This window comes from Dermacentor variabilis, chromosome 7 (assembly GCF_050947875.1).
Source record: "Dermacentor variabilis isolate Ectoservices chromosome 7, ASM5094787v1, whole genome shotgun sequence".
Classification (NCBI taxonomy): domain Eukaryota; kingdom Metazoa; phylum Arthropoda; class Arachnida; order Ixodida; family Ixodidae; genus Dermacentor; species Dermacentor variabilis.
The window spans coordinates 14,459,828-14,477,166 of record NC_134574.1 but is presented as its reverse complement, the minus strand read 5'-3'; the positions used below and the strand labels follow the sequence as shown (position 1 = coordinate 14,477,166).

Genomic DNA, 17,339 nt, shown 5'->3' with positions numbered 1-17,339 from the left:
TGTCACCACGCGGCCACGGAGGCTCGCTGGACGGAGGTTGGAAATCGCCGTCGTGAGTTTGAACTCGTGATTTATCTCGGCGTTATTCGTTCTTCCTCCAGCAATCGTTCTTTACCTCTCCATCTGGTTCCAAAGCAGGACAGTGGCGGCCTTGTGGTGATTACCGAGTTTCGAAAGCCGTCACTATTCCGGATCTAATGTCCCCTTCCCCACACATATAACTTCGTCACCCGTCTCGCAGCAATCAAAATATACAGGAGGATCGATTTCATGAGCGCATACCATCCTGTGCGCATGTTCTTTAACCGCTTACCGACCTACTGCGTTACAACTAAAAAAATAATATGCCTACCTTGCACAGGTCTTCGGAGCGCGAATACTCCTCCCAGTGTTAGATACGGGACCGTTTCCTGAGCCTACTTCGAGTTTACCAGACCACATCGAATCGCACCACAGCTAATTAAGGAGCGCAGAAGCACGGATACCGCATTCCTGAGGCGCGGCACGTGCAAACAAGTTGGCGGCCCCCACTTCGTGTGCCACAGTTGGAGCTATTCACTGCTTGACTCTTCCCGAAAGTGAAGCGAGAGCCTGGCACTGTTGCGGGTGAAGTGGGTCCCGAAGCAAGACGGCTGTAATGCGTCGTGAAAACATAGCAGCGTCGCCCCCCATCAGCCTATTGTGACGGCGCATTGCAAGTCAGCAAGGCAAGACCGCCGGGAGAAGTAAGCCCTCGGGCAATTGAGGACCAAACAGCGACCCTCTCCGCCGGGTGTGACACCATCGCACGGGCGCCTACCATTGGCCGAAAATGACGACACCCGAGCGTGCTCGCCGATTGGCCGAAAATGGCGTCACCTGAGCAGGCTCTCCCATTGGCCGAACGTGACGTGTCCTCGAGACACCGAAGGGCTTAAAAGACGCAGACCGGGAGCAGCAGAAGAGCATTCCTAGAGCATTCCTTGATACATCTCTTTCGAGCTTCTTGCCATGGGCCGCAGCGTCCGAGTTGCTGCCGGCCCGTAATGGCTTTAAGACTGTTAACATACGCTCACTGTAAATAATGTAAATAAACCTCCCAAGTTTTTCATCCCGACGTCCTCCTCAACTCCTTACACCAGGAAACCGAAACGCGGTTGGCGACTGCCGTGTTGCTGATTCATCTGTTGCCCGACGCGCCCAGTCACCTTATGGTAGACGCGTCGAACACGCCGGTCGGTGCAGTACTACAGCAGCACGATGGTATAGGCTGGAGGACGCTAAGTTTCTTCTCAAAGCTCCTCAAACCTACATAAGCTCGCTACAGCACCTTTGGGAGCTGGATGTTGGCTAACTATTGCGCATTCAAGCATTACCGATTTTTTCTTAAAGGCTGTAGCTTTTACATTCTGTCCCACCGCAACCCATTAACCGTCATTTCCAAGAACAACAGTTCCTCGTACTCAGAATGTGAGCTTCGCCCAACTCTCGTTTATTTCCGAATTTTCTACGAACATCCACCATATCCGTGAGACAGAAAATGAGGCAGTTGACGCACTGTCGCGCATCGGCGCTAGCCTGCTGGCACTGCGCATTTCCGAGCTTTAGCCTCCACCCAGCTAAACGACACCGAGCTGCGCCAGTTTCCGAAAAGGGCTCGTCGCTCTAGCTTGCGGAGGTACCGCTTCCCTAAACGACAACATAGGTCACGTGCGACATATCGCAGGCAGCTCCTCGTCCGTCCATGCCCCATCAGTTTCGGCGGCCAATATTCTACTCACTGCACGGGCTAAGCCATCCCTGAATCAGAGCGACACAGAGGCTTATCACAGCCCGCTTCGTCTGAAAAGGGATCAACAAAGATGTCCGAAGCTGGGCAAGAAGCTGCCAAGCGTGTCAATCCGTGAAAGTTACCTGGCACACGCACTCAGCGGTGCCTCCTGAGAGCCGTTTCGATCACGTGCATTTAGACTTGGTGGTTCCGCCCTGCCACGGTTTCGGCTACCTTCTCAAGTGTGTCAACCGGTACTCAAGGTAAGGCGACGCCTCTACATCACCGCCAAAACAGTGGTGGAAGCATTCGCTGCTACGTGGGTGCCGCGGTACGGTTGTCCTTCGCGCACAACTGCCGACCGAAGCCGACAATTGCAAAGCTTGCTTTTTTCTGCCCTGGCGAGGCTGCTCGGCACGCGCCTTCAAGTACCACCGCTTACCACCCACAGAGCAATGGCATGATCAAGCGTCTCCACCGACAACTGAAGGCGTCATTGACCGCCACTGTCAGACAGCACAGGATGGAAAGGCTATCGCTGTACTACTGGGGCTGCGAACAACAGTCAAGGATCCCTTGCAGTCAGCACAGCCGAGATTCTCTATGGGTCACCAATGCCAGTTCGATGCCAGTGTTTCGGCACCCATAAAGGCAGTCCGTCTGCGACCGCACAGCACTACTAAGAGAGGCTACATTCCTGGCTCGACCAGCTTTGACCTACACCTCCACGTATCGCTCGCGGGTAGCCTGTTTTTAGTTGCACGACTCTATCAAGCAGCAATTGACCCTTCCAATGAAGGGCCCTTTCGTGTGATTTTGCCTTCAAGATTAACGTTTGGAGCAAAGAAGAGACCGTGTTGTGTCACCGCGTGAAACCAGCCTATCTTGAACATTAACTCTTGATTTATTTTGCCACTCTGACCTCAGCCTCCGGCATTCTGGGGGGAGGGGGGCGGGCGCTTTTGAAACGATCGTAAATGATTTCGCCGTGCGTCGCCGTGGGTGTCATTGGTCTTTCTTTAAACCGAGGCGGCTGCCGCCGGCTGTGGCGCTAGCCCTGATACTTGGCAAACCCGCTTTTGCTTTTGAATAAAGTCAGTCCACTCCGTTCTCAAGGTGTCCAAACGTGTATTCTTTGCCCCCGCTAAACCGAGCTCCCAGCACGCTCATGGCATGGCGACACCCCATTGGCTGTGCCGTCGCGTGCCATTGACGCATGCACTGGGCCACGCATTTAAGCAGCAAAATGACTGCGAAGTCACGCGTGCCATGATGGACGCACTAGGCTCACATTTAGTCACATGCTCGTCTCGCACACCGGCGGCCTCGGTTAGATTCCAACGAAGAAATAAATTTTCTTCGCAAACGTATTGATTTACTTGGTTTACAGGAACCTGAAAAATTCTAGGTCAATCCGAGCTTTTTTTACGTGTTTTCACTCTTTGCGCCGTCGGTCATTTTGCTACCATCGCTCGCTCAAAACGCTGACGATGACGCCCAATTTTCGCGTAATGGGGCACACAGAGTTTTTGCATTATTAATAATTATGTGGTTATTGCTCTTCAGTGGCAATGGAAACGAGGAGCTCGTTATTTCACCAAGTTTCTAAAATTGAGAACATTTAGTCGAGCATAAGTAATAAATAATTTTGGCTGTTTCTGTATAAATAATCCACCGCAATAAATTCACTCCACATTAGTGTCAAATGTACTTCTGCTGACACATTTCGAATAATTGTATTTCAAACGTAATAAAATGACTGCGCTTATTACTAGGGAAAACACGGGGAATGCGGGAGACGGAAATTCAAGATGATGAGTAAAACGAGAACAAGGTGAAAGCAGAAGCCAACGTTCCGACAAGTTGACTTTTCTTCAAGGCGAGATATGCTTTCCTCGCCACAGTATACCGTACATAGGTGGGGTTCATGTTAAAGGGAGATAGGGCGTAAGGCGGGTGGAAGCGGTAACGAGCGAAGGTGTGTTAACGGCTAGGGAGTCGAATTGGGCTGTGCCCAAGGCCAGTGACACAACCGCCTGTTAATCACGTGTGAACGGCCGTGTGTCAGCCGGCGTATCAATGGCGTTCTATTCGCTATGCTAAATTTCAAGCTATGGTCTAAACACTTAGTTTGGTTTCTTTCAGTTATTTCTTTACCCTCTATTTATTGTTTTTTTTTTCCATTTCAGTATCTTCTTTTATTTATTTTTTTCACAAACGGCCGGTTTCTGGCGCTCGTTCTATCATATCTCTCAAAGACGTGATAGCCCACGAACACCAGCGAAGCAGGTAATAGAAGGCTACTGTGCACGCCATTGACACGCCGGCTGACACACGACCGTTGACACGCGATTGACAGACGGCCGTGTCACTGGCCTTGTGCACAGCACTCCTGTATCCTCAATGCGACACCCTCGCCGCTGACACACCTTTGCTCGTTTCTGCTCCCGCCCGCCTTACGCCCTCTGCCCTTTAGATGAACCCCACCTAAATATACTGTGGCTATTCCACCAAACAGGAATGCTGAAATGTGACATACAAGCTTACTTTTTTTTAAGGCCATTTTACAACAAACTGAGAAGTACCACGTTGAGTCTCCACTTGTTTGTTTTCTACTCATTACAACCACGACGACAAGAAGAGAAACAAGGTGGCAAGCTCTTACTTGCTAATGTGCAAGTTCTGTCCCCCACTATTGTATAGTAATGACCATAGTGTTTATTGAGGCATTCGCCCCCCCCCCCCCCCTTATGTAGTACAATGAAAGGGGTCCTTACGGGACAATAAATGATGTTGATGATTGGCAGATCACCTTGATTGGAGATACGACCAAGTATCACATCTCCCTGACAACGATAATTGTTTACATGAAAATGGAAAGAAATTTAAAATGATCAGAATGGTTCCCTGCCGGGTTAGTTCGTTCATTGCAACTTATATGTAAAAGCTCAAAAAAATAAGGAAAGGACGACGATAGTGACTGAGTGAAAAGGACGCTGACTTCCAACAGTTTCTGCTGGTTACGACGCTAGGCATGTGTACACATACGAAGCGCCAGCAGGAAAAGCAAGGAAAAGCAATAAAGGAAAAATAAAGAGAGGAACAATCAGACGGGGTGGCGCAAGGTGATATCAGGAATATGTCCCAGGGTTTCAGAATAAAGCAAACCAATTCCTACGTAGATTACAGTGTTTGGGTAGTCTATCAGATTCCTCTCTCGTGTGCCTACGCAGGCCGAAGGCTCGTGAAGTTACGCTTGCGTCAGCATGAATTGTCAATTAGTGGGCACCTTCCAACCCACTGCTTGGCCCGTGTAAGCCGATACTGTAAGCGGTGAATATATTGCGCCGGTGCCGAGATAGTCGAGCAAGAGAGTTACGCGAGGCGTATCGTATCAGAAAGAAGGAACATGATTGTGTCAGCAACGCCTCAGTTTATCTGTAAAACAATGAGCTGTGGTTTATTCATTAACGTAGTTACGTTGCGTTTGCTTGAACAGAAAGGATTTTTGGTGATTACGGCTTTTTTTTCGCGCACGCGCAGTGGTGCATTTCTGGGATGTACTTATCCGTGGTCTCTGTAGAATCAAGATCAGTGGCAAGTCTGTCCTCGTATGCTTTCTCTGTGGTCGTTTCTTCGCATAGGTATAAAACTGGTAATTACGCACAAGAAAAAGAAAGATGCCAGTTCACTTACATGATGAACAATACGGACATTAGACTAGCCAGTGAATTTATATATCTTGGAGAAACTATTGATTCCATGATTATCTATAAAGTGCATATCCAGTAGGTTTCCTCTGCGGCAATGAAAATTTATGGCTGCTAAAGCGCCGCCTTAAAGATTTCAAAAGTGCCACCAAAATAACGGCTATCGAGCACAGTAATTGGGCCACTCAATCGCCGAATGCCCGGATGACCGCCTGCGCTCTGCAGCTTCTGCTGGGGCCCAGGTGCCAGCGGCGGTCCGACCGTGTCGCCATAGCATTTACGCAGGTTAGCTGCTACAGTGAACACGACGCCATCCTAGCTGCCATGTTGGCGAACCAGCACGGCGAGTACGTGCGGTCACGTGTACTTTGTGTCAGCGCACGAGAGGAAAAGCGCTTCGGCTAATTCACAAAATAGGGTTCTTCATGTGAGGGTTTTATGTCTAGAAATTCGGAGGGTAAAAGTCGCGTCTTGTTAAAAGGCAGAAACTAGGGAGATATCGGGGTTTTTGTTGTGTGGCCGTCTAAAGTTCGGAATATTGCTGGTGTTTTCTGAAACCGTCAACATAGGCAATTATGCATTTTCGGAAATGAATGTTTCATTTAAGTGCAGAGTAACGTAAGCGCTGCATATTCTTCCTAGCGATTTAACGTCGTTTAGATATTTGCGACGTGCGCAAGACGCGATGGTATGCGCCATTTCCGTGTTCCTGCGACCGCGGCTAACAAAAGGGCGACCAACGTTTCTTCACTTAAGGCCGGCAGGCGCTGAACGTAATACATATCGCGGTTTCTGCTTGAATCTTAGTGAAAATGAAGCATTTGTCTCACATTATTATTTTTATAATAATTTTATTATACGTCTTGGCCCGTTGATCACACAAGGCAGGCAGTGTTCCTTGGACATGTAGCAGCTGCACACCGTTTGCGAAAGGGCGAAGCTTCGTTGAGAAATCGGGTTTAATTACATTGTCATGAAATTTTGTCGTAATGCGAAAATCGTAAACTGCCGGGTTTTACCGGAGAACGAGAGTCGAAGGATCCTATTTCTTATACATACAAGTACAATAGGCAAACCTCAGTCACGGCCAGACATGCGAGTACAATAGGGAAACCTGAGTCACGGCCACACACTAAAAGCTCGCCCCAGATTACTCCTCTTACAGATGTTATGCTTTTGAATGTCGTTAGCAACTTTATTAAAATGAAATTGGACACTTGCATGCAATATAATAAGTCGCAACAGACAAGTGATAAACATAATAAAATAATTTTAATGCTGCAGACAAGAAACACCTGATATCGTTTATCGTACTTTCCAAGAATGTAACGTCCTTCCGCAAAACTTGTTGCACTCAATCACTTGTTAATCCTTTTTTCTGGGCTTCAGACGCACTTATAATGTCATGCATCGGTTTTGATTTTTTTTTTCGTGGCTTGAGGTTCTGAGCAATCTTCTACGTCTTTGTTTTTGACAGGAAAGTTACACCGCGTCAACACCATTCGATGACCACCGTTTATGACGTGGAAATGGTTACTCTGTTTGCTCCCTCGAAGGGAAAGTACGCATTCTTGTCATACTATGCAGGCACTCCTTCCTCGACCGGCAAAAGCCATCTGGAACTAAATAAACAGATGAAATGATGCCCTGAGAAATGCGTCGTTACGGTTTGTGCGCAGCCCTTATGCTGTGCCGAAATGCGCACGTGGGATTTCGTCGCACCTGACAAAAGTTTTTGACGCGAATCGAGTCGCTCGCACGGCGGCTGCGCAGAACACACACAACTGCTACGCCCTTGGTCCGTGCTGTTCACTGACTTTGCCGGGTTACGAGCCAGCTAAAAGGATTTCCGAAGGCTATCGCATCGGGTGCGAGGAATGGGCTCAAACAAAGGGCGGCAACAAGAGGCGCCGGTTAAAGCGCACCGCTGTTCGCTGCAGCCAGCCCGGTGACACAGCCAAGCGAGGTGCAGCAGCACCCACCTTCTCGTCGCGGGTGTCGATAGAAGCGAGCTCGAGCCCGTGGCAGTCGTCCATCTCGCGGTTCTCCACCTTGACGCGCTGCAGCTCGGTGAGCGCGAACTTGAGGAGAGCGTCGGGCTCCTCGGGATCGACGGCGCGGAGACGCGGCGCGGCGAAGGCGGCCGCCGCGAGCAGCAGCAGCAGCAGCCGGACGCCGTCCATGGAGTCGGGGAGGCTGGCCGTCATCGACCCGCGCCCCTCACCCAATGAGGAGCAGCGACGACTCCATCCCGGGGACAAGAGCGCCGACGCACAGCTAGGCGACGTGCGGGCTTCCTGGCACTAAAACTGCGATATTATTGCTCGAATACGCTTTCAGAACTCGTAAATTTACCTCCAAGACAAACCTAATAACTCCCTGGAATATGTGGGTAAGTTAATCCGGCGCCCTGATGTTATGTCGTGAAAAATATTTTGCGAACTTGGCAGGCTTTCTGTCCATACCCCACCTCTAACATTCTGCGCCACAAACGCTGACAGTTGTCCACCAACTAGCCTGACATCGTAATTTCATGCCTACAACACACGATAGTTTTAGTATTTAAACCGAAAAGCAATTTTCAGCTAGGAAAAAAATAATTCCTACTTACGAAGTGCCTCTTTCCAGTAAGATCCGGAAACGGTATGCGAAAAATCACACGCTGCTAGACTTGCTTTACAAAACCTTCACTGTATGTTGTAGAAACACTGCAGTATAGATAAGGCCTACAATACTAACAGTATCTCTCTATGAGACCTCATTCGGCGCAAGGAGCTGATATGTCCTCAACTGGCAAAAAGATAGATTTGCCAGGGGCATTCGAAGATGTGGCCTATGCTTATCACACAGAGACTGCATCCAAACGACACTATTTCGGCTACAGAAGCAAAGTCCCTCATTCTGGATTCGTTGACAGCTAATTACAAGGATTACCTGTGAGTATATACACCTGGGTCCATAAAAACGATCCTGCTGCGGTCTGCATCGTCTTGCCGGCTGTTTGGTCTCATGAACGGTTGCCAAGGGTGCGTAGTCATGGCTGCTGCCTTACGAATGCGCAAGGCTCTGCCTTAATCCTTACGGACTCGGAGTCGGCATTGAAACCACTATATCGCCATTTGCCATTAGGTAAGTTCCCGCGCAAGTCACTCTCATTTGCGAAAGGCTTCAACAAGAAAGACTTCAAGCTGAAGTTTATAGCGATCCCATTTCACATATGAATAAATGGAAATGACAAAACTGATCAGGTAGCATGTATACACGGTGAGAACTGTCTTGCGATCACGAAAGCTGTCGGTGAAAAAATATGCTGTCCAATTTCTGATGACGACATCGATGTTGTACACCGCGTCTCAACGAGGTCAGGAACGGGCAATAAGAACATTATTGCTCGATTCTGCTCAAGGACAAAGAAGCAGGATTTTGTTTCTAAAGCATGAAAAGCAAGGCTGAATTCTAAAGATCTCGGTTTCGCAGGACCGAATCAGAGAAAACAACGTGCAGTTTGCGAAGGCTCAGTCACGGAAAAGGGACAAAGGATGGCGACTTCCATGAACCGAGAATTGTCAAACAAAAGCAAGAAAGACGTGCGACAGTCGAGTCGTTCGTATCTTGTCCGAGAGTGATTTATCTGTCTTCCGGTAGTTATAGGAGCGTCAAGGAACTAACTTATTGTGTTCGATAATTTTGTCTTATGTTACAACTGAACAAGTTAAATCTTTTTTAGGAACCCATGCCTATCTGCCCTTCACTTTACCGCTCTAAGTCTAAAAAACACCATGATGACATCTACAACTTTTCAGGGTCTTTAGACCACACATTTTCTCTCATCTGCATTTCTTAAACTTGGCTTTCAGTTGCAGATAACGATTTATTTGGCACTCCCTCTTATGATTCGGAATATTGCTACCGTCCTCATCAGAACTACGGAGGGGTCGCTCTTTTTATATCTCCAGATGTGCGTTACAAACGAAGACATGACATATTTTCAGTGCCAAATTGTGAAGCTGTGTGGATTGAATTGGAAGATGCGAGCCAGACAATTGCCGGTTGTCTTTATCGTTCACCTTCAACTTCAACATCTGCTTTTTGCAGTGATCTGAACACTATACTTGGTAACTTCAGAAAAGAATAACGTGCTTCTTGGTGACATTAACATCAATCATTTCGGATGACTGCAGCGCGGCTTCTACCGCCTACACTAACTGCCTTCACGGTGGCTTCGAATCATTGGTTTCCCTTCCAACTAAATGTAGTTTAGGGGCTTCCACCACCTTAATAGATCTCATATTTTCCAACCTTATGTGCCCTCCAGTTTGCGGTGTACTTGAAATTAACATCACTGACCACTTTCCTATCTTTTTAAACTTCCTTATCAATTATAGAAACCTTGTAATGAATCGTATAAAGCTGTGATTAATAAAGAAGATCGATTTGATCGCTCGCGTTGGGGAGCTAAATTGGTGTTCTGTGTTTTCATAGTCAAACGCTGAATCAGCATTTAATGACTTTTCGGACAACATAAACAAACGTATCGCTAATTCTGAAAGCTTTGTTAAATGCAGAGGACATGTTCCAGCGTTACGGAACCCTTGGTTAACCAATGGTCTACTAACCAGCCAACGTAAAAAAGATAACCTGTCCGAAAAAGTTATTTAACATTCAACACAAAACTCGCTATCAGATCTATTCTGACTCGCTAAACCGGCTGATCAGGGTAGCCAAAATAAATTATCACGAATTCAGAATAGCCGAGGCTGGCACAGATTCAAAGTGACAGTGGAAAATAATAAATTCCTTCTTGAACCGCCCTCATCGGGCTAAACCAATAAGTAAGCTTCATTCATCAGACGCCACTTATAAACAAGCAAGAGAAATCGCGAACGCATTTAATGAGTTTTTCTGTGAAGATTCCTCTGATCATGCCACTGATACTCAACGGTCCTTTCAGCGATGGTCACGATCATTGTACCTATTTCCAACTAGCTCAGATGAAATAATCAATGTCATAGATGATTTAAAGATTACAGGAGCAGGTCTCGACGAAACCAGTTCTATTAATATTGAATTAGTAGCTCATCTTATCGCTCACCCGTTGTCTCATGTTACCAATTTGATCTTTAAGACTGGAGTATTTCCAAGACAACTAAAAATAAGCAAAGACTATTCCACTATTTCAAAAGGGTGACCACTCCTACATTTCTAATTATTGCCCTATTGGTATTCTTCCTTTCGGTAGCAAGGTTATCGAAAAATGTATTGGCAAGCGCTTAACTAAATACTTCTCAAAATTTAACATTATTTCGCCAAATCAATTTGGCTTCAGGGTAGGATCCTCGACTGACTGTGCTACACTTTTTTTCACGGATAAAATAAAAAGCGCTATATATGCCTATTTCTACACAGGATCAGTTTTATCGATATATCCAAACCATTTGAATCAATAAACCACGTCATCTTACTTGCTAAACTACGGGCAGTAGGCGTCAATGGCCCAGCATTTGCACTTATAAAAAGTTACCTAACAGATAGACAACAAGCTGTGTATTCTAGTTCCCTCACTTTATAATTTCAGAATAACGAAAAAAGGGATCCCGCAGGGGTCTATACTTGGCCTACTACTATTCCTGCTTTATATAAATGATTTACCCATTTGTTTATCAGAAACTGAGGCCTTCCCTTGCGCTGACGACACCACATTACTTGCAACCGATCGTTCACTAACTTCTCTGACTACTAAGCTAAACACTGATCTGAAAAATACTTTAATGTGGTGCCAGCTCAACTCGCTAAGAACAAATCATACCAAAACATCTTTTATGCTTTTTCACTCGAATCATCGGACACTAGAATTCATTCCCGCTGTCAACCTAAACTCTCTTGACATCGGTGCAATTAATAAACGCTCATTTCTTGGTATAATTTTTCATTCAAACTTAAAATTTACGAAGCATATCGCCTAATTGAAGCGCAAAATTTTTCTCGGTATTAGAATTTTACTTAAGTGTAGATATTATTTTAGCAAACCAACATTGCTAAGCTTGTATTATTCTTTTATTCACAGCCATCTCAATTATTGCATTACAGCATGGGGTAACACATATCCAACACATATAGCACCACTACAGCATTTGCAGAATCAAGCCATCCGGATGGTTCAGCCCATTTAACTGCAATACTTCTGATATGCTTCTCAACCACAGAATACTCTCAGTAAAAAAATCTTGTTAAATATAAATTAGCTGCAATGGTATTTAAGGTAACGCGTAATCCTCCCCAATATATTTTCTGAGGCTACTTTGGTTAACTTGAACCGCACAAGATTTGCATCTAACAACAATTTCTTATTGCCACTAATACATACTAATTATGGAAAACAATCAGGATATTTCGCAGCATTATCTACTTGGAACAGCCTCCCACTAGATGTCAAGCGCTCTTAATCTTTAGGTTTTTTCAAGAAAACATTATTAACTTTTCTACTTGATAGGAAAAATATTGCACATATCTAAGCTATTCACTTCACTCCTGCTAATTTCCTCTCTGTTGTTCCTTTTTCTTTTGTTTTTTTTTTCGTTCATTTGTAGCCTTTACCAATATTTTTGGTTTGTTCTGTTGCGAATGCCTTAAACTATTGTTTTAATTCTACCACTAGCTATTGACTTTATATTATTTTGCAGTTTGTACTACATTGACTTTGTATAATCTTCCACTTAGTGACTCCTGTATTGCTGTTGTATGCTGTGCATTTGTTCTAATGAGTATATTTTCTGACAGGAGGTCCCCTTTCAGCCACATACTGTGGGACCTCCTTCGGTATACTTGCGTAAGCATGTATAGCTACTTATTAAAGAAATAAACTGACACTGACACTGATGCTCTTCCGTACGCAGTACTCTCACATCTCCCAAAAGCTAAAATTCCCAAGAGAAATCAAGTCACAAAATCCACGCTTGCATTCTAATGTTCTGGGCTTCGCAGCATGCAGCCTGCTTAACCAGGCCGTTTCGTCGAGAGGAAGCCTCGGTATCGCATCGAATAAAGACAGGTTCTGAATATATCCCAGGATGGTCATTCAAGACGAGATGTACCGACTCTCCACTCTGTACTTTTCACAAAGAGAGAGGAGACATTGGAAACTTTCTGTGGTGGCATCGAAGCTACCGTGATGAAAAGACTGCCTTATGAGAAATCACAAAGAGAAGGCTTCCCACATACATTTCACAAACACCTTGTATTTCCGGATCGATCCGCCATAGCCCGCAAGGAAGCTTCACGCCTTGCTGAATAATAATCCAGCGCCAGGGAAAGCGACGCTCCGACGGAGCAGTTGCCGGTCTCATTCGCCAGGCTAAACCCACCTGCAGCTGCAACCCACCAGCATCACTATCCAGCGTATAGTTCTTGAAGTTAAATCGATAACCAATAGAAGAAACAGGGCACACTGAAGGAAACGGACGAAGCTCCCAGTTTCAACCAATTTTTTTATTGCACTCACAGAAACATATAGAGCCACGAGAAAGAGACAACGAGGAGTGAAGCAAGCAATCAGGTGAATTACAAGGCAGGAAATAAAGGATACGACACCAAAATCATACAATGGGTGCCATCATGGCTGTACAATGGCTATAAACTAGAGGTCTCCCAGTGGTGCGTGTCCGAAGACTCGTCTTTAAACATACGCTCCGTCCGCGAGAAGCTGTGGGATGCTGCAGCACCAATCCGTAATGACAGTTCTGTGATGCACCCCAGGTACGACCACGCGTTGGTTGATAATCAGCTTTACAATAGGGAGATTGTGTCTAGCTCGCTTGTGGAAGCTTGTGATGATGCCATTGACCAGCATTTAACATGGTCTCAAGAGAATAATCCTTGACCTAATGGTGACATGCATGATAAAGTGTGCATAATAAATCTTTATGTAAAAAGCCTAACAAATATTCAAGCGCTGCCTCTTTGGTTACGCCACGTTACGCCACAGAATGAGACCTGGTTGCATAGCGACATCTATGACTGCGAAATTAACAGGATATTAAGTTTTAAGTATTTACAGGAAAGCAGGCACATTCCCCACATGTTATGGGCCACAATAAGACCTGGTTGCATAGTGACATCTATGACTGCGAAATTAACAGGATATTAAGTTTTAAGTATTTACAGGAAAGCAGGCGCATTCCCCGCATGTTATGGGCCACAATGAGACCTGGTTGCATAGCGACATCTATGACTGCGAAATTAACAGGATATTAAGTTTTAAGTATTTACAGGAAAGCAGGCACATTCCCCGCATGTTATGGGCCACAATGAGACCTGGTTGCATAGCGACATCTATGACTGCGAAATTAACAGGATATAAAGTTTTAAGTATTTACAGGAAAGCAGGCACATTCCCCGCATGTTATGGGCCACAATGAGTCCTGGTTTGCATAGCGACATCTATGACTGCGAAATTAACAGGATATAAAGTTTTAAGTATTTGCAGAAAAGCAGGCAGAGCCGGAGGCGCTGCTTTGTTTTTGCGCCCTGACCTACAGTTTTCTGTACAATCCCCACTTGAAATCGACACAATCTGGTCTATGGGGCACATTAGCAAAACGCACATAATCATTGGTGTGTTCAATCCAGACATGCCTGAAATTAATTAGCGATCCTTAACACGTTCATACAAGAGCGCAGTTTTTGCTCTACAAATTTTATCTGCACGGGGAACATCAATGTACCTAACATTTCGTTGGCTTCATGATCAGTAACTGGTCATAATGTCTCTCTTTCTAGAGAGTTGGTTCAATTTTCATTGTCCCTTGGAATGAAACAAACTGTATCTGATCTTACTGGAGAGTCCGCCATACTAGATTTGATTTTCCTAAATGCACAGCTCTTTACAAGTGGCTTTGAGAGTGAGATTACCGACGGTATTTCCTATCACAAAGCTGTTAGTGCTACTGATAATCTTTCAGTTTCAAGGTGCCACTACGAATATACCAGTTTGTACAATTATATGCGTGCAAATGATAGGTTCATACTTGATACATTGAGCAATTCATTGGACAGATTCTCCTTGATATAGACTAACAGTGATATCAATGCTATAGCATCCCATTTTGAAAACACTGTTAAAAATATCATAGAGTACTGTGTGCAATAAAAAACAGAATAAATTACGCTGACCTTATTAAAAGTGGTACCGTGCAAATAGAAAGGAAGGAACAAACCGAGCCGGCCAGATGAAAGTATAGAGTTGGCAGTCAGCGCTTCTGTTCTTTCATCTGGCCTGCTCGGCTTGTTTCTTCTTTTGCGCGCTGCGCTGTACCAATTTTAGAATGCAATACCAACTCGCCCAATCCTCAATTTTAGTTACGTTGACCTTCCTTGGATGACAAGGGAAATACTGCATTTGAAGCGTCGAGTAGCCAGAGCATGGCGGAAGCGGCACAAAAATGCCGGAACAAATACGTAACTTTGCTTTGTGAAGCAAGAACTTCGTCAAATCATGGATGCAGCTAAGAAAGTGTTTACTCTACCCACTCTACCCAGTTCACTCTACCCATTTGATTACAAATATACCCCGGAAACTTCCGAGCTCCATTTCGCATATGTGAAAAACCGCCCAGGCATTTCTATGACGTGACTCCGAAATAAGAGATCCCACTGCGATTGCTAAAACGTTCCATTGCTATTTTAAGTCACTATATTTACAGGACAATGGCGAAATTCCTCCTCGCTCTGTGCAATTGTTCTGTGCAATTAGCAATGTTAGAATATCCAAGCAAGGAATCCTGAACCTTGTTTCTGCACATTGTCTTCATTGGTGTTCTGGAAAATGATTTTTTATCCAGTACTCACCTGCACCGTTTCCTTTACAAGTGCTTTATTAACAATATCTTCTAGATTTGGGCTCATGGTAAGGCAAGCCTGTCAAAGTTCATAGAACTTTAGAACAACTTCAGAAAAAAGGGGGCGTTCACTCCTCCGAGGCACACGACCATCCACCAATGGCCGCGCACTCTGGACCGACGTCATGAGCCGGCGCACTCTGGACCGACGTCATGAGCCGGACGGCCGGTGACCCCGCCGTCGGAGAAGGTGGCCGCCCGGGCTTCGAACTGGGCCAAGCCGCGTCAGCTCTGCGTGTCAACGTCTCGTCCCAGTGAATTCCCAAACTATTTGTGATTGTCTATCATGCCGGAAATATCACTGGGAGCTTACGATGCAGCATTTGTACCGCGTGCGTTTATTCTAAGCCGTGATCCGGCGAAGAAATATTGCAGCGAGCATCGCTGACGCTGCGCTACGCTTTGCTTGAAAACAGGATCCCACGGCGACCGCTGCAAACACACATCCTACCTGTTTGTTCCATGTCTGTTTTATTTCGCTCCCGAGTGAAGTTACGACGAGAAAAGTTTGCCAAAGTCTGGTGCCTGCTGTCAGCGGCAGGTGTGTCCGTGTACTGTGTCGCTGCGTTTCTCGTCGGACGGGGTGAAGTGATGGAGCAAAACCATTCTCAGGAGAAATGAGAAAAGCGTGCGCGCTTGAAACAAACCTACGAGCGTCTCAACAGAAAATATTTGCAAAAGAAGCCTCCAACGCAAAGATTTCTCGCCGTCAACTTAGCGTAAACAATCTTTGTCAGCAGTGAGATAGACGAGCGTCTAACGGTGGTGTTCGAGCGTTGTGTAGCACCGTGGATTGATTGCTTTCCACCAGTGCTCCCAGATTCTCAGGTTCTCGTGATATGTTGCAGTTAAAAATTCCCAAGACAGTGTCAAGAGAACGGCAAACAACACACACACACACACACACACACACACACACACACACACACACACACACACACACACACACACACACACACACACACACACACACACACACACACACACACACACACACACACACACACACACACACACACACACGCGCGCACGCACACACACACACACACGCGCGCACGCACACGCACACACACACGAGAAGGTAGGCACAGCAGCTTGTGAACCCGCTCCTATAGTACCTGTACCCGCGTCTGTTGGTAAATGTTTGCGTTTTCTTGCATTTGTCAATTTTTTTATTTCCCACATTTCTTTATATTTGAGTTTTTCATAGTTTTCGCGTTTGTGGGTGAATACGTGCCTGCTTCCATGCGTGTTTGCGCTTACTCTTATTTCGGTCCTTTTATTTTATATTAGCATTTGTTTTTGCCAGTTTTCTTTCAGCAAAGTCTTTACACATTTTCATTAACCAATCTCATTCAAAGCACTAACTCCTGTACACTGCAGGGCTGGCCTCTTCCATCTCATTAAAACCTTTCTCACTGGTTTACCTCGTCTTCTCATTATGCCTACTCGCTGTGTTTTCTGTCCTTGCTTCTTGTGTTGTTGCTGCAATGTGATTAACTAACTTGCTCAAAACAAATTTTGATCGCCTATGAAAACAGAAAGGTTTAGAGATACATTTTCTTAAAAGCGTCATGTGGCTTGCACAGTAACTTTGCCTCTTACCTCTGTTCATGTTAATGCATCAGTGCATGTGGCAGCTCGCCAGAAGTGCACATGAAAGGCTGCACATTGCGAAACAACACCTTGCTGTGCTGTTGCATTTTTCACGCATTCAGTCTTGGTAAACAGACGGTTTCGCTGCCCATCACATATGATGGTAAACATTTTAAACACGAATAACATTGTGCAGTGAGGTGTCATTTCCTGTCTGACGCTTTCGTCGTTGAAAAGACATTTTTCAGTGAATGGAGCCCAGTAAAGCAGTACACTGAGACCTTTTGCAACTTTCACCATTTCATCATCATCATCATCATCATCATCATCATCATCAGCCTGGTTACGCCTAAGGCAGGGCAAAGGCCTCTCCTATACTTCAACTACCCC

At 45.6% G+C, this 17,339-nt stretch overlaps 1 protein-coding gene across 1 annotated transcript in view; it reads right to left on the bottom strand.

Moving 5' to 3' along the window:
* Positions 1 to 7,705, bottom strand: part of LOC142587340 (uncharacterized) — a 67,655-nt gene extending 59,950 nt beyond the window's left edge. Inside the window, exon 1 of the mRNA XM_075698264.1 lies at positions 7,443 to 7,705. Coding sequence (XP_075554379.1) covers positions 7,443 to 7,667 — 225 coding nt within the window. The 5' untranslated portion in view covers positions 7,668 to 7,705. The remainder of the gene's footprint in view (positions 1 to 7,442) is intronic.
* Between the last annotated feature and the right edge of the window lie 9,634 nt (positions 7,706 to 17,339).